The sequence below is a fragment of the Abramis brama genome, assembly GCF_963993115.1.
Source record: "Abramis brama genome assembly, chromosome: 20".
Lineage (NCBI taxonomy): Eukaryota > Metazoa > Chordata > Actinopteri > Cypriniformes > Leuciscidae > Abramis > Abramis brama.
The window spans coordinates 22,314,475-22,332,570 of record NC_139982.1 but is presented as its reverse complement, the minus strand read 5'-3'; the positions used below and the strand labels follow the sequence as shown (position 1 = coordinate 22,332,570).

General features: G+C 38.8%; 2 protein-coding genes across 2 annotated transcripts; one reads left to right on the top strand and one right to left on the bottom strand.

The window, feature by feature from the left end:
• Nucleotides 1-33: 33 nt before the first annotated feature.
• Nucleotides 34-3,097, bottom strand: zpd (zona pellucida glycoprotein d). Its single transcript, XM_084094720.1, has 7 exons — nt 3,061-3,097; nt 2,170-2,378; nt 1,934-2,091; nt 1,623-1,865; nt 599-782; nt 417-522; nt 34-329 (listed from the first exon to the last, which is right to left on the bottom strand). Exons 2-7 carry the CDS (start codon nt 2,368-2,370, stop codon nt 217-219), a joined length of 1,005 nt encoding a protein of 334 aa, XP_083950846.1. The 5' UTR covers nt 2,371-2,378; nt 3,061-3,097; the 3' UTR covers nt 34-216.
• Nucleotides 3,098-4,271: 1,174 nt separating this feature from the next.
• Nucleotides 4,272-12,417, top strand: vac14 (vac14 homolog). Its single transcript, XM_084094379.1, has 19 exons — nt 4,272-4,940; nt 5,322-5,472; nt 5,605-5,772; nt 6,784-6,846; nt 6,926-7,033; nt 7,134-7,243; nt 7,349-7,470; nt 7,545-7,682; nt 7,831-7,971; nt 8,748-8,811; nt 9,003-9,147; nt 9,569-9,634; nt 9,716-9,863; nt 9,976-10,108; nt 10,267-10,441; nt 10,542-10,660; nt 11,212-11,291; nt 11,365-11,515; nt 11,635-12,417. Exons 1-19 carry the CDS (start codon nt 4,837-4,839, stop codon nt 11,795-11,797), a joined length of 2,349 nt encoding a protein of 782 aa, XP_083950505.1. The 5' UTR covers nt 4,272-4,836; the 3' UTR covers nt 11,798-12,417.
• Nucleotides 12,418-18,096: the final 5,679 nt, after the last annotated feature.

Below are 18,096 nucleotides of genomic sequence, written 5' to 3'. Positions count from 1 at the left end.
AAAATAAAAACTAATAGTAGCCCTGATTGATCAATATGCCCCTCTCTGGAAATCATATTCATATTTCAAGTCAAAAACTGAATTTTCTTGACAGAGAATGTGTAAGGATCCATCATGAAGAGTTCACGACTATCATTCCAATAGTTAGCTTGTGTTCTTGGGGTAGCTTTTGTACCCAACACAAACCACTATGTGTTGGGTGAAAATTAGTTTTATTTAGGTGTTTGTCATGTGTCGTCTTATTCCAGCTTTAGCGATGCTGATGAGGACGAGAAAGAAGATGCCCAGAGTCCAAATCACTCCCAATGGAAGCACCAATGTGAGGAGATCTAAAATGAGAATCCATACAGTTCAAACATGATATAAAGCATTGCTACATATGGTATTTATATATTAAACGCCATATATAAACATACTTATCTTGGGTGTAACTGGTAGCTCTCGTCTGATTGGTCCATAAGAAAGTAGGCCTTGAGCCTGCTCCTCCACAACAACCTCTCTTTTGGATATAGTTTTACATTTCTAAAAATAAATCAGGTCAGGTTAAAAATTGAAAACGTGATTGTCCAAATCCTAACAGGTTAAAAAAAATGCTTACAGGAATACAAGACTGTCCATCCTCAGGTGTGCAAAGATGCACAGTGCAGTGCAGGTAGAAACTGTGGGGCTCGTGTATAAACCGAAACATATCAAACGAGTAACGGACAGTCGACCCCTCACCGTTTCTTCCTGCAGGGTGCGCCGTACCATTACCAAATGAAGTCGTTTTGTCATTTGCGCACCTTAAAGACAAATAGGAATACGTCAAGGCATTTTCTGAAGGGTGAAATATTTATTTGGAAATTATTGCAACTCAATCTCGCGAGAAAACGTAACCATTTTACAAGGTGGTGATTTCGTTTATATAACACGGTTCGTATGGAAACGTACAAATATTAGAAAAGTAAGCATGAAGGCAAGTGGTGCTCCCTGCAAAGCCAAATGACATCAAGCTCCCCCTCTCTGGATGTTATGGGTTGAGCTGACCAAGTCCAGCTAATCTATCTTTCTACTGGGTGGAGGGATAGAGTGAGGGATAGAGTTAAGAATAGGGTGTAGTTGGACCTTCTAGCTCCACCATTACACCCAAATTACATGTAACCATCACTGGGACGCAAGCAGATTATACAAAAAACATACAAATTAGATTGTGTGAATTCATATGAATTAGAGTGCAGTCACATTTACCACTGTTTGGCGAATTTTCGTAATGTTTGCCGAAACATTTTCCTTTGCATATCTCCCATTGGATTCAAGTTCGTTGAACTTTAAGCAAATTCGCCGTGTTTACCAATATAATTTGGAAGTGACCTCTGAGTAAAGGTCCAATCACACTTTTCGGCGAAATTTCGCATTCAAAACCCAGTCATTTAAATCGAAATTTGCATGATCTGGAGTATTGTGTGAGTGCAAAAAAAATTTGTGATCCTGCTTGTGTTCAGGTTGGTCACATAAATTTGCCATGTTGAACAACAGAAAGCTGCTTGATTTGAAAGTGACTTCTATGGTTATTTATGCTAATTAGATACACTTGGTCATGGATTTAACATTTAAAGATAAAACGATTTCCAATACCAGCTCACCCGTTTGCCAGCAGTGTGTGGCTAAAGCCTGACTTATCATTAGCTTGAGGAGTCTGCGAAGCCCAACACTCATTGACTTTCAGGTGGAAGAAGTCTTCTGGCTCCGTCACTTGAATCTGCACGTAGATTTGATCCCTGAGCTTAATAGTAGGTGGGCTGGTGAAAGCCTCAGTGTATGTGTGATCTTTGAACAAACTCATCTCCACCTTGGCATCCACTTCATCCACCTTGAACATTCTTTCACTTTAAAAACAAATCAAATCGGTTGAATGCACTTCTTTTATCAATGTAATTTAACATCAGAGCATTACCTAGAGAAAGAGATGATTGGAAACGCCAGGCTAACTCTGCGGATGTATGGATAGATGCACTTGTACTCAATCTGCACAACCGGATCTCTCACAATGTTTCCGTAGACAGGTGGGTCAGACATCAGTGTTAAAGAGTAAACAATGTGCGTTATGTTCTTCTGTTAAGAAGAGTAGATGCCATTTAGGAATATGTAACATGTAAATGCTTTTTTTAAATGAGAAAAACAGTACTTTACCTCCAGAGGTTTACCTCCACAGGCAGTGTACTGGTCCATTGGTGTGTGCACTGTGAAATAAGCTGATCCAGAGATCTCCTCTCCATATGCACGGCAGCTGGCATTAGTCAAATGAACCGCTTCAACTCCCACATTGTAGTATTTGAAGTACTCTTCATCCACCAGGATGGAAATGAAGTCTTTTCCACACGTCACATTCATTGTTGCGACTTGAAAAGAAAATTGTCCAGTTAAAACAACATGACAAAGAAAACCGCTGGTTTAGTCTTAGCTAGTACTTGGCAAAGAGATTGGGGCCAGTTGCTTAAACAGCCATTAAGTTAAGACTTAGTCTGACCAACCAGCAATTAGTGAGGGCTAATCAGTCATACTTTTCGGATTCAAACTAGCCCAATCGTTATGTAACTTTAAAAAAAGGTTATGACCAGTCTTATAAGAAAAGTTAGATGACTAACTTCTAAGACTAGACCAAGCAGTTTATTCAACTGGCCACAGGGTAAGATTCACAAAACATTCTTAAGAATGAAAATCTTATTAACTGCCATTTTCTTTATTTTCTAATTTAAGAGATGATAAACACTTTTTTTTTTTCATTCACACAAATACTTAATGCATTGTAAATAACTTATAAGATGATTACCTCCAACCTAGAGCCGGTCATTTTATATTTAATATATTTTAATAATAATAAAGGACATATTTCAAAACGTAAGAGATGTTCAATACCTGCTCTTAGGATTATTTAAATGAACATTTTAGGATTTTTCGAATTTCTCTTAAGCTTTTTGTGAATCCAACCAGCTAAACGCTAGGCTGGGAGATAAGTTTAAACCAGCTAAGCAAATCAACTGGTTTAAGCAGTCTCTTTCAGCAAGGCTGACTGTCCTTTACCCCGGTCACAGAGATCTCCGAAGTAGCCAACTGCACATTTACAAGTTTGCCTCTGCGACAAAATGCAGGTGGTCGGGTCAGAACATTGTGATATCTCACATTCACCTGGATGAAAAATGGCTTTAATAACTAGACTTCACTGAGATGACACCATTTCCGTCACATGTTACCTTACCAGAAACACTCCCAACAGCACAAAGTAATGCTGCAAGATGCAGAAACACCTGTGTGAGGGAAAATGACATGTTAAATCTTACACTAAAACACTGATATTATATTTCACCCCAAATAAAATAAACGTAGGAGTTCACACCTTTGATTTATGATAGCGTGCCATTTGTGTTGCAGAATCCTTCTTTATTTAGAGTTCTTTCTTTTTTTGATAAGCGTTTGGAAAATTGTTTTGTAAAACAGCAATGTTAATATAAGTAGGCCTAGCCTGATATTTACTCTATATGTCAAAGGGTTCTTACTGAAGTAAACTTGGATTAAATACTTCAAAGACGAAACACTAAATGAATTTGATGAGTGACACCTGCTGATCGGTGTATTACATCAAAGTACCGCGAGAGCGATTTGAGAGCAGACGGTTCCGTATGCTTTTGAATCGCTCTCGCGGTACTTTGATGTCATACATCGCTTCAAGTCGAACGCAACTAACTAGTAAACAGTGCAGTGGCTGTCTAATTCGCGTCCGAAATTTTCGCACGTTATAAATACGACCTCACGTTATGTCAATCACGTTAAGCATCGATTTTCTGCGTTTTTCGCATCCGTAGCAAGCATTTTGAATGGTGTTTTGACAATTCAGAGTCACCGAATCACGAATGCGAAAAAACGCATGCGATAAATTCGGACTCGGTAGGGCCTTAAGACGTTAAACCACCAATCACACTCTTTTGAGGTCGGTCCAGCTAAACAAACAAACAAACAAATGAATTAAAAACTGGCGATTATTAAACAGATATACTTAAAAAGACAACATTATAAATAATAGATAGCCTAGAGGTCATACATACAATATGTACAAATATACACACAACAGCAAGAAATAAAAGTTCTTTTTTTTTTTTTAAGAGATAAAACCTCAGCCATTTATATTACTATTTTTACCATATATTTCTGTGGCAAAATTAGTAAAAGTAGTATGCACCAGCCATGTGATTTCAAACAACATGTGACTCTTTTGACGTAATCAAAACAAATCCATTAGTCGGAGCTCGATTTACCAGGCGGTGATGCTTGTAGGAAGTCATGTGAGCTGGGATATATGGCGGCTATGGTCAATTTATTTCATTGAAAAACACTGCGATCTGCTTCTGTCATCACTGGCGAGGAAATAATTATCTGGTTTATGTTCTGTACAGAAACAACCGCGTTTTTCCCCGGATCATCGGCTCTAAATTATTTAAGTTATAGATGTGTTAAGGCTTTTATTCTGCTTTGGCTGTAACTGCTCATCATTTGCTCTCCGCTTTCAGTTCAGTGTCGCAGACCGCAGGTCCTGTTATTTTATAAGTGATGCTTGTGATGAGATTCTGCCTCGGAAACAGATTTTAGGGCGCCGTTTTTGTTTGTAACAATACAAGCGCGTGATGACGAAAATCTCTTAGATGAAATATTAACACATGTATTCCGTCATACACTGACCGAACTGTCATCTAATGATACTTTCTCTTAATTAACTCTCTGAGCTGTATTCAAAGATCAGTTTTATCATTCATAGTTGTGTCCTATGCGTAAGTTAAGTTTTTTTTTCTGAAATACTTTGAAAAAATGAACACAGAAAAGGATTTTTCTCCACTAACACCAAACATTGTGAGAGCTCTCAACGACAAACTGTACGAGAAGAGGAAGGTTGCAGCCCTTGAGATTGAAAAGTGAGTCATAACCTATTGTTTGGTAGGTCAAAATACTCATAAATAAGAGGATATGCTTTTCAATGGATATAAACATCACATTTATGTTCATTCAGATCCTGTTAGACTTGTTTATTCTTCCTTATTGCACTGATACACATTCTACTGCATGCAGTAGTTTAACATCTACAGTTAGTTTCTCTCTGTAATAAGTCGTTGGTATTTGTTATTTTGCCCAATGGAGAGCTGGTCATCTGACATGTCACATGAACTCATTAGTCATGCTTATGATCAATAGCCCATAGTCCAAACAGCGTCTATTACATAATTACAAGTACTTTTGAAGCCCAGCCAGTATTTTCAAATGAATTATTAGAATGCTTTCCCCCAATCTTCTGCCAGGCTTGTACGGGAATTTGTAGCCCAGAACAACTCTGCACAGATCAGACATGTCATCCAGGTACTGGCCACAGAGTTTGCGCTGTCCCAGCACCCTCACAGCCGAAAAGGAGGCCTCATTGGGCTGGCGGCGTGCTCCATTGCCCTGGGAAAGGTATGTGAGCTAATTGTGCAAAACAGGAGGTCTTTGATTCATTGGTGCTTATTGAAATTGACCGCTATATGTTCAGTGTGCATGAAATTCTAAAGCATTTTGCTTGTTTATCTTATCTTTTGTGCTTCTCAGGATTCTGGATTGTACCTGAAGGAACTCATTGATCCGGTTCTTACCTGTTTCAATGACTCTGACAGCCGTCTGCGCTACTACGCCTGTGAGGCCCTTTACAATATAGTGAAGGTTGCCAGAGGAGCAGTGCTGCCCCACTTCAATGTGCTGTTTGATGGGCTTAGCAAGGTAAACGGATGCCTCTTCATGTCTAGATGCATGCATGAAAGGTAGAAAATGAAACGCATGGTAATTCATGCTAGTTTTGAATAGTTTAGTAATCAGTACCATTCAAGTATTTAAATAGAAAGTAATATTTCTTAGGGGTAAAAAGCAGTGTTGTCGTCACCAAATAAAGGGTTATTTATTTAGTTAACTAAAACCATAAAACACATTGTTTGTTATTTGAATTAAAAAACGTTAACTAAAATAAGATATAAAAAACTTAAACGACAACATTGCTTATTTTCTTTTTGTTTACCGTGATGTACTAATTTAGTGTACCTGATGTAACTCAATGAAACTTGTTTTTGGTCATTAAAATAAAGCTGAAAAGAAATAAAATATAAATATTAGGTCAAAAACTTAAAGAACTTAAAGGGTTATATCACCCAAAAATGAAAATTCTGTCATAATTCACTCACCCTCATGTTGTTCCAAACCTGTAATACTTTCGTTCATCTCCGAAACACAGAGCCTAAATTCAATCTGTTCATCATATAAAGTGATCGTGTCTCTTCAGAAAAATTTGGATTAAACCGCTCAATTCATATGAATTACTTTTAGGAGTCAATTATGAAAGAATTTTCATTTTTGGGTGAACTAACCCTTTAAACGACAATTAGAAATGCTGCATTAACTGAAATAAGTACTAAAGTTATCAGAACTAAAATAAATAAATTAAAGCTAAATAGAATTATTTAAAAACAAACTTAAACTAATGAAATGACAAATGCTCAAAACAAAATTACAAAAATTTAAACTGAAATTAATAAATAGTAAAATATCATATAAATAATACTGAAATAACACTGGTAAAAAAGTTTCTGTTGTAATCTTTTCTAAAAGACAGTATAACTTAATGATAGGGAAAACACGCTTTAATTGTGTTACTGACATTTTGAACATTATTCCTTTTATAACTTTTTCCTGCTGTAAAGTCAGTTTTTTGTTGAGTGTCACGTGATCTGCTCTTTATAGCTTGCTGCAGATCCTGATCCAAACGTAAAGAGTGGATCTGAACTCCTGGATCGGCTTCTTAAGGTGAGTTTGATGAGAGATTTCAGAAGTTATCAGTTGAAATAGTGACATAATCTAACTAGCATTCGTCTTTTATTTTAAGGACATCGTAACAGAGAGCAACAAATTTGACCTAGTGGCTTTTGTCCCTCTGTTGCGTGAGAGAATTTACTCGAACAACCAGTATGCCCGCCAATTCATTATCTCCTGGGTGAGTTGAGCACTCTAATAGTTTTAGTTCACGATAACAGAATTGATAATAGTTGCATTATGTTTTTGTGACTTCCTGTGATGGTTTGGCTCTGCTCCAGATCCACGTGTTGGAGTCAGTTCCTGATATCAACCTCCTGGATTATCTGCCAGAATTTCTAGACGGACTCTTCCAGATTCTTGGAGACAGCAGCAAAGAGATCAGGCGGATGTATGTCTCACCATCTCCACCTTTACCTGAGATTGTTTCTCCCTCTTCCTCTTTTCTACTTCCTTTTCTCAGTTTCAAAGAGCATTAACCGTTGCTGTTCAATAGGTGTGAGGTGGTTTTGGGGGAATTCCTGAAAGAAATTAAGAAGAATCCTTCCAGCGTCAAATTTGCAGAAATGGCCAACATCTTAGTCATCCACTGTCAAGTGTCTGATGAATCAAAGTCCAGTGAGTCAGATGTAAAGATATGTACAAGGAGTGTATAGGCAAGTAGTGTAATTATCTATTTTGTCTTTCTGCAGCTAACGATCTCATCCAGTTGACGTCTATGACATGGATGAGAGAATTCATCCAGCTTGCCGGGAGAGTTGTACTGCCGTATTCCTCTGGCATACTGACTGCAGTGCTGCCTTGCCTTTCATATGATGACCGCAAAAAGAGTATCCTACACTGCGTTTGCATATACTCTCAGTCTCAGCACTGCATTTTCTGTTAGATGTTTTCTGTGCAGTGCCATTCAGCTACATGTTTTTTGTTAATATTAGGTTGTCACCGCTCAGATCTATTTCCTCAATAAGCTCTCTCCAGGTACTAAAGAGGCTGCCAGTGCATGTAATCATAGCCTGATGAAGCTTGTGACTCCTGAAGACGATGAAGATGATGAAGAATCACAGACCAAAACTTCTCCTCCAAGTGATGAGACTCCAAAGAAAGAGGGAGATCTGAATGGCATGTTTTTTATTATATATTTTTTGCTACATTTTATTTATACTATTTTATTTATATTTGTGGAAGAAACTTGAGATGAAGGGGTAAGAAAAAAAAAATTGACTGCATTGGCCGGGAATCGAACCCGGGCCTCCCGCGTGGCAGGCGAGAATTCTACCACTGAACCACCAATGCATATCTGTGAAGATAATGTCGCCCCCTGGCTATCAATAAAAGGAATGGAGGGATGGAAACATGCCACCTAGTGGTCAAATATGGTAATTGTCTTTGACAGGGGCCTCACTTTGGAAGCCAGAGGGCGACATTAGGATTTCAGGAACGCATTGGTGGTTCAGTGGTAGAATTCTCGCCTGCCACGCGGGAGGCCCGGGTTCGATTCCCGGCCAATGCATCCAAACTTTTTCTTTTTGCACATGCTCCTTCATATTTTCTAAATAGGTACACTGTTCGGGTCAGTTTGTTTTTTAGCAAGAATGCATTAAATTGATTCAAATAGACATTTTACATTCTTACAAAAAATTATAGTTTCAAATGCTGTGCTTTTGAACTTCCTATTCATCAAAGAATCCTGAAAAAATGTATCATAGTTCCCAATGTTTTCATCATTGATCATTATAAGAAATTCAAATCAGGATATTAGAATGATTTTTAGAGGATTATGAGATCCTATGGTGGTGTATTTAATAAAATAACACATTATGCATAATGTTAAGTATATTGCAATACTTTTAGTAACATTTCCTGCTTTGATTTGATATGTCTGTTTCTGATTTTAGATTCCCTAAATGAGTCTCAGGACTCTGTAGGCTTCAGCAACATCTCTTTCTTCACTCCAGCAAGGTACTTTTTGACATTCACTGACTAGAAAACACTGTATGTCTTTCTGTTTTATGATGTAACACATTAAACATAGGAAATAATTTATTAATTAATACTAATTGTACTAGAAGAGTCGACCAGTAGCTTTAAACCTGAGTAGTTTACTCCTCTGAATAAATGCAACATCAAATTGTTTTCTCTATGCTGTGTAGTTCTGACAGGTCTGTGGTAAATCTGGATCTGGATGGCATAGTGCAAGTACTGGACAGACATTTACACGATTCATCCACCGGAATGATGACTCGCATCGCTGTGTTGAAGTGGCTGTACCATTTGTACATCAAGACCCCTCGCAAGGTTTCTTTAAATGTCCTTTTAAAGGGATAGTTCACTCAAAAAGGAAAATTCTGTCATCGTTTACTCAGCCTCATGTTGTTTCAAACCTGTATGAGTTTCTTTCTTCTATTGAACACAAAAGGAGATATTTTAAAGAATGTTGGTAAACAGAGAGTTGTCGGCACCCATTGACTTCCATAGCAGGAAAAAAATACTATGGAAGTCAATGGGTACCGACAACTGTCTGGTTACCAACATTCTTCAAAATATCTTATTGTGTTCAGCAGAAGAAAGAAAGAATCTCATACAGGTTTGAAATAACATGAGGCTGAGTAAATGAATTTTCATTTTTGGGTGAACTATCCCTTTAAATATGCAGTTTCAGGTAATACTAAAACATGCAATGCTAAAAGTGATTAATTCCACTGTATGTCCTTGGCAGATGTTCAAGCACACAGATAGTTTGTTCCCCATGTTACTGAAGACACTATCAGACGAGTCTGATGAAGTAAGTCATCATAACTTCCAATAATCTCAGTGCCAATCTACCAAGGCGAAAGCCATTTTAAAGAACAAATATTGTTCACAGGTGATTTTAAAAGACTTGGAGGTTTTAGCAGAAATTGCATCGTCACCTGCTGGGCAGACGGACACTTCTGGGTTGTGCGACAACTCTGATAGCAAAACAGAGCTCCATATTCCAGGTGGGGTCCAAGATGGACAGCCAATGGTGGTTGGTGGGTAACCAATTTCTAGTACTATTTATATCTGGCTATAAACCAGAAAAGCCAAATAATACCAAAATTGTGATTTGTGAAATCAAACCAACCATTTTTTTTTATTTGACAGGATCTAAGATGACAGACTTGTCTCCCTCAACTCCCAGCATGAACTCGTACTTCTACAAGTTCATGATTAATTTGCTCAAGCGCTTCAGTTTAGAGCGGAAACTTCTAGAAGTAAGAGGGGCCTTCATCATCAGGTAAAACCGTCCTTGTTCCTTTTAACAAAGACTAGTTCCTCAAAGATTTAAACCTGTGCGAATTGTAGTAGTTCAAGAAGAAACTCCTGGAAATCTGAGGACACCACTAATCTTTCAATGTCAGATTATTTTAGTAAGTTTCCTCTACTTCCTAACAGGCAGCTATGTCTCCTCCTGCACGCGGAGAACATATTTCACTCTATGGCGGACATCTTACTCAAAGAGGAAGATCTGAAGTTTGCCTCCACCATGGTGCAGACACTTAACACTATTCTGCTTACCTCAGCCGAACTGTTCCAGCTGCGGAACCAGCTCAAGGACTTGCACACACAGGTAACATTTGCTTTGAGGTCTAGAATCTTTAAAACAGATCCAAATCCAGTCAAATTGTGCTAATAATTATTGTTCTCCATTTCTACTTTACACCCTTCAGGAAAGCTGTGCTCTTTTCTGCTGTCTCTATCGCTCTTGGTGTCACAATCCAGTGGCCACTGTGTCCCTCTGCTTCCTGACCCAGAACTATCAGCATGCCTACGACCTCATCCAGAAATTGTATCCTTGCTGTAAACAGTCTATAATATATCTTTCTATTCCAGACTGACTCCAAATTTTGTTTGCTAGTTTCTAGTTTAAAGTTTAAGATTTTTTTGGTTTTTGAAAGTCTTTTATGCTCATCAAGGCTGCATTTATTTGATTAAAAATACAGTAAAAAAGGTAATATTGTGAAATATTATTACAGTTTAAAATAACTGTTTTCTGTTAATATATTTTAAAATGTAATATATTCTTGTGATGACAAAGCTGAATTTTCAGCATCATTACTCCAGTCTTCAGTGTCACATGATCCTTCAGAAATAATTCTAATATGCTGATTTGCTGCTCAACAAACATTTCTTATTATTATCAGTGTTAAAAAAAAAAGTTGTGCTGCTTAATATTTTTGTGGAAACCGTACAGGATTCTTTGATGAATAGAAAGTTCACAAGAACTGCATCTATTTGAAATATTTTGTAACAGAAATCTGTTATTAGCATCTTTACTGCCACTCAGTTTAATCCGTCCTACTTTTAATTACAAAACACACCTTGACTTGAGCTGATCAGCGGAGATCTGGAGGTAACTGTGGACTTCCTCATGGAGGTGGATAAACTTGTGCAGCTAATCGAGAGCCCCATCTTCACCTGTGAGTGTTTCTCAAACTGTTTCTCATATATTCTCAAACTGTCTCTCCACATTAACACTCACTCTCTTTGCAGACCTTCGTCTTCAGCTACTGGATGTAGAGCATAACCCATATCTCATCAAGGCTCTGTACGGCCTGTTGATGTTGCTTCCTCAGAGTCAGGCGTTCCAGCTGCTCTCGCATCGGCTCAGCTGTGTGCCAAACCCTGAACTCATGAGGACCGTGTAAGTACCAGAACCACGCTGAACAATCAGAGTCGGTCTGTTCTCATAGTACTTAGTAAAAAGTTTGATATCTTCTGGATTGAATATTCGGCCTGTTCTCACGTGTTTTAATTTTCCAGAGATCCCCCAAAGGCACCCGTCAAGGACAAACGATTGGCCCAGCCGCACATCGACTACAGTGAACTGCTCCAGCACTTCGACCGAGTCCAGAGCAAACATCTGGAAGTGAGGCATCAGAGGGCGGGTCGCTCTGAGCACCCAGACAGGAAGCTGATGTTGTAAAGGGTCACAGACAGGATGAGGATACGTAGCCTTTGTCCAAAAACTTTGGTACATAAGCCTCAGTAGGACCTGTAGTGGGCATTCATGTATCACCTTGTTCAGATTTGTATGTATTTGAGCTACTATAGGCATGAGGGACTTCGATGTGCTTTATTTTTAAGATACGTGAAATGCTTTACGTTCAGGTGCTGGAGTTGTTGCTTTATGTACCACATACACACATGGACATAATTTGACTGGGTAATCTGTTACAGATTAAGGGCCGATGGTTATAGCATTCCCAAATCACTGGTTTAATGTAACCCTCCCTAGAACATTTGTACAGATCACCTTGCACGTCCCCCTGAGTGATTATTATTCAGAACTTTTAATCTCAAACATTACATGTACTGTAAATGTGTCTTGAATGGATAATGTCTTTTTTTTTGTATTGTGATTTTATCCCACACAATCCACATCCAATAATTTTCTCTGTGTTTTCTTAGCATTCCCACTGGAGTCTGTTTGTTCATTTCATCGTTCTTTCCACATTAACACATTCACTCTTGGCCTTATGTACATGCAAGCCTTTTCTCTGTAATGTGAAGACAAAGTTACAATAAAGTGGAACATGATCATTATTTCGTTTTTGTTGTCTTGACTCTTATTCATCACAAGAACCCCAGAAAATCTCCCTTTTTGCAATCCAGCAGGTGGCGCTTTTGTTTTACTTTTTCTAAGAAAAACCTTTCAACATCCGGCTGTAAGATTAACATAATTTCTCACCGAAAATCCGTAGACGACGTTTCTTGATTGATTAAATTTAATTTTAGTTCGAAGTTATGAATTTATTTTACGAGGAATTTAATAATTTCACATTTCCAAACGTTCCAACATTTTTTTTAAATGCCCATAAAATATTCGACACTCGCTCCTCGTTAGTATAGTGGTAAGTATCCCCGCCTGTCACGCGGGAGACCGGGGTTCGATTCCCCGACGGGGAGAAGGACTTATTTTTTAATTTTTTTTTTTTTTTTAAGGGATGGTTCTCCCAAAAAAATTATTTAGTAATTTACTCACCCTCAAGTTGTTCCAAACCTCTTGAGTTTCTCTCTTCTGTTGAAAACAAAAGATATTTTAAAGAATGTTGGTAACCAGACAGTTGACGGCAGTTGACTTCCATTGAATTTTTTTTCCTACTATGGAAATCAATGGGCATGACTAAGCTTGTTTATAGTTTAAACACTTTTTTTAATTTCGAAAAAAAACACATACATAGTAATTCTATTATTTATTATTTTATTAAAAAGAGAACAGCTCTTTCCGTGTGCAGGGCGGAAGATGATTTATGCGCTGCAGTAACCTTCTTATACTGTCTATGGCAGTAACAGGACGCAGGAAAACCAACTCAGAACAGCGCCATGAAAATCACTTGTGGCCAAAAATATATCGTATCGGTAGTGATTAGCACTACCATAGGGAATAAATGGGATACGTTTAGGTAAGATAAGCATTTAAGATAATCTGTTTTCAGATCCCAGACCGAGGTTCGACTCCCAGACGGAGAACATATAAAATAATATAATTTGTTATGCATATATAGTATTCAGAACTGTGATGTTTAAAATGACTACAATTGTCTCACTGTTTCATTCAAATAGTATATTTTAATTTTACACAAAAATATACCCCATACAAAGAGTTAACATGGTTACTAGATTCCACCAAAATACTTACTGCAGATCACAATAGGTTAATTTGATTTATACTACAGGGCTGTTGAATGCTTGAATCTGATTGATTGACGAACGTAAGGTGTGCAATTATTTTCAGGGAAACGCACGGCTAAAGTAGTTCCAGGTATTACAGTTCCATATCACTTCGCGTAGTTAACTGTAATAATGGAAAATAGGATACAATCACTGATCTATATGTCATTATATAGATCAGTGGATACAATTCATTACAAGAAAAAGCTTGCACTTGATTGCAATTTTCGATGTCTAACTTCACAATCAATGAAAACATGCAGTTTAATTTGAATAAATAAAGTATATAGTCCTATCTATAATCAAAAGAAAATTAAACTGAATATATAAATAAATCGATAGTCCTGCTGCACGGGCTTGTGTAATTATTGCAGATAATATAACAAATAAATAATTATTGATAGGCCTACTTGTTAAAAGGGCTTTCTTTGTGTTTCATTTATTAGGCTAGTCTACAGCCAATAATAGAAAAAAATAATGAATGAATGAATTAAAACGAATTGAATTAATAAATGCATAATAATATTGACGCACATGCTTCTCTCTCTCTCTCTCTCTCTCTCTCTCTAATAACTGCATTAATAACTGCATTAAGCCGGGGACACACTTACTGTAAGGCCGGTTATGAATGTAATTTGATACTTATGATGACTGATCATGCCCAAACGCGTGTTCAGCGCGCTCAGTCTGTGTTCACAGTCGGTGTTTAAAATCTGCTTCAGTCGATGGAAACAGTCAGTCTTGGAATATTTCAGCTAGTCGTTAAGTGTGTCCCCAGCATTAGTCTGCTATCAGTGGCTCAAACCTCTGTTACTAACTCTAAAATTATGTTTTGGAATTAGCAAAGGAGGCATGGGATTAGATGCGTAAGAAATTAGTCCTACATACAGCGTTTTTATTGACAAAAACTTGACAAACGTATAGAAATACATCATTTGAACAATGTTTCGAGGTGTGGTAACTGTAGTATAAGCGGAATAATTGACTCCGGGCCGTTGAATTATTAGAAAAATAATGCACACCCGAGGTGGTAATGCGGTCACGACGCGAAGCGGAGTATTTTTTTTAATAATTCAACGGCCTGTCGTCAATTATTCCTTACCTCTTTCACACTGTAAAAAAAGGGTTTCGGGGTGATTTTATTTAAAATGCATTAATTCATATTTTTTTTAAAATACCATTGTAATTTTTGTAAGGTAGACTAAGCCTAAGGCTAATGTTATAAAATGCATTTAGTCTATTTAGTAGTATTTACAATCTTTTTTTTAGCTTTTAAAACTAATAGGCCTACATGCTTGCACTATATAAACAGGAGAACATGAATCTGCCCTGTTTGTCTAAGTAGACATGAAGATCTGCTTTTGAAACTTCTCTTTTTCCTCTTGCCCTTTGATCATGGATTCTTTTGAACATTCTCCATTCCGCACAAAAAAATCTAACTTCACATTAAACATAACACTTCTCTCAAGTCCTCTTATTGCAGATTCATCCACCCACTGAACAACAATTTGGCCCAGAATAGTTATTTGAGTTTTCACCCTATATGCTTCTATGCTCTATATGATCAAATGAATTTCAATATTTTTAACCATAATATCTCGTGTAGCCCTGGGCATACCGGAGAGAAGCTGTAATTCAATGTGATTTCTGGTGATTCACTCTCCACATGAACATTAAATATGGGTGGAATGAGCAATGTGATCACACAGAGTCTTTGAATTATCTATAACTTACAAGGACATTCAAATTATAATTTTTTTGCAACAGTAGGGTTTCTTATGTTTGCTTTTGAGGAACTTTTGGCCCTCTGACGGTTAAACAAGTAATAAAAACTCAGTGAGTGTTTTAGCGCAATTTTCTCACGTCATGGGATCACAACACTAAGAGATAGTTTTATAGGTGAAAAGGCAATATTTTTCTTATTTCCCTTCATATAAAGTTTTAATAAATTTTTGAAGCATAAAGGAAAGATTTTTGATCAATTCTTTTTTTCTAATATTATTGTAAATTTTAGAAGCTATCGATTGCAATTTGTTTCAACTCGATAGCTATTATGGTTGCCGAGAAATTTGCAAAAAACGGAATTTTTTCTGGAATTTCCAGGAAATCCAAAATCTTTTCCTGTTTTTTTTTTGTGCGTTCCCGAAATTAGACCTTCCTTAACATAATGCCGAAAACCCGAAGTCTCTAGGTGGTCTGGTTGAGGAGTAGATAGAAGTGCAAGATTGGTGCGCACAGACAGAACAGCAATCATGAGTTAACAATCGCAATTTTGTCCGGTGGAAAATTGCGCTAAAAACAAAACTGCATGCATTTTGCGGAAGAACATTGTTTTGGTTGTGGTTCAGCTCTGACTGTACAGATGAATATGTTTTTTTTGTGTTTTTTTTCTCATAACAACTAAAAGAAAGAGAGATTATCCTACACGCTCATAAAACATTCACTAGGCTTAAGAGATATAAGCAGTTTAAATGGAAAGGATCTCAAGATGACTAGCACATTAATAGGATTAATACGTCCTTGAAAATAAATTCAAGCACAGCGCTATAACAACCCATAATGAAGTGTTTCTTCACAGTAGATAATGCTTTATAACTCTGTTAGAGACAGCTACAGTAGATATAGCTGTTCAATAAAATACTTTATAGGCTAACGTTACTCACCGTGTGTCACGGTGTGGGTTTTGTGTTTTCATGTTTAGCTGTCTCCCGTTATGTTGATTAGTCTTCCCAGGTGTTTCTGTTTAGCCACGCCCCCTTGTTATCTTGTTTAGCTTGTCTGTCTGTGTATTTAAGCCCTGTGTTTAGTTCAGTCTTTGTCAGTTCTTGTATATGATTGTTCCATGCTGGTTGTTCCATGTATGCTGGTTGTTCATGGTTGTTCCATGTATGCTGGTTGTTCATGGTTGTTCCATGTATGCTGGTTGTTCATGGTTGTTCCATGTATGCTGGTTGTTCATGGTTGTTCCATGTATGCTGGTTGTTCCATGTATGCTGGTTGTTCCATGTATGCTGGTATGCTGGTTGTTCCATGTATGCTGGTATGCTGGTTGTTCCATGTATGCTGGTATGCTGGTTGTTCCATGTATGCTGGTATGCTGGTTGTTCCATGCTGGTTGTTCCGTTCCCTGAGTCTCAGTCCTGAGTTTGTGCTTGTATATGTGAAGTTTTGAGTTTATTTAATAAAAGACTACTGCACGTGGATCCTGCTTCCTCCTCTGCTTCAACCAATATGTAACAGAAGAACTGACCACACAATGGATCCAGCAGTACGCATCCTTCAGCTCCGTCAAGGTAACCGACCACTGGAGGACCACACCCGAGATTTCCTAGACCTTTCACACCTCATTGACTTTCCAGAGTACGCACTCATTGACTTTTATTGTTATGGGCTCAATAAATATTACCAGTCAAAACTTGTTCATGATGGTCCTCGAGGCTCGCTTGCTGGATTTATTAACTTTGTCCTTTTTTGGAGCGGTTCATCAGTTACTGTGGGCTTTACAAATGAGGAGCCACGCAAGCTCACAGTATTACCTAACACTGAGCCAATTCACGTCATGCCCACTTTAATATTGGCAACTCCAGTGCTCACATCGCTCGCCAGTGCATCCACGTCAGATCCTGTCATGGCCGTTGCCAAGCCTGAGCTTCACGTCAGCCCTGCCGAGCCTGAGCCTCTTCACGTCAGCCCTGCCGAGCCTGAGCCTCTTCACGTCAGCCCTGCCGAGCCTGAGCCTCTTCACGTCAGCTCTGCCGAGCCTCAGCCTCTTCACGTTAGCCCTGCAGTGCCTGAGCTACTTCACGTCAGTCCTGCCCAGCCAGAGCTTCACGATGTCACGTCTGCCGATCCAGAGAGTGTTCACGTCACGTCTGCCGATCCAGAGAGGTTTCACGTCACGCCTGTCGATCCAGAGACTGTTCACGTCACGTCTGCCGAGCCAGTGTCTCCGGACAAGATGGCCGTCGCTGAACCAGTGTCTCAGGACAAGATGGTCTCCGCTGAGCCAGTGTCTCCAGACAAGATGGCCGCCGCCAAACCAGTGTCTCAGGACAAGATGGTCTCCGCCGAGCCAGTATCTCCGGACAAGATGGCCGCTGCCGAGCCTGTGTCTCCGGATGACATGGCCGCTGCCACGTCGCCTGAGCCCCCAGCAGAGATGGCCGCCGACACGCCTGAACCGGAGCCCTCAGTAGAGATGGCCACCGACATGTCTGTCCCTAAGCCGGTGTCTGTTCTTGAGCCGGTGTCTGTTCCTGTTCCTGAGCAGGTGTCCGTATCTGTTCCTGAGCCAGTGTCCATTCCTGTTCCTGAGCCGTTGTCTATTCCTGAACCAGTGTCTGTTCCTGAGTCAGGTCCTGTTCCTGAGCCGGTGTCTATTCCTGTCCCTGAGCCAGTGTCCATATCTGTTCCTGAGCCGGTGTCTGTTCCCGAGCCGTTGTCTATTCCTGAACCAGTGTCTGTTTCTGAGTCGGGTCCTGTTCCTGAGCCGGTGTCTGTTCCTGTCCCTGTGTCTGTTCCTGTCCCTGTGTCTGTTCCTGTCCCTGAGCC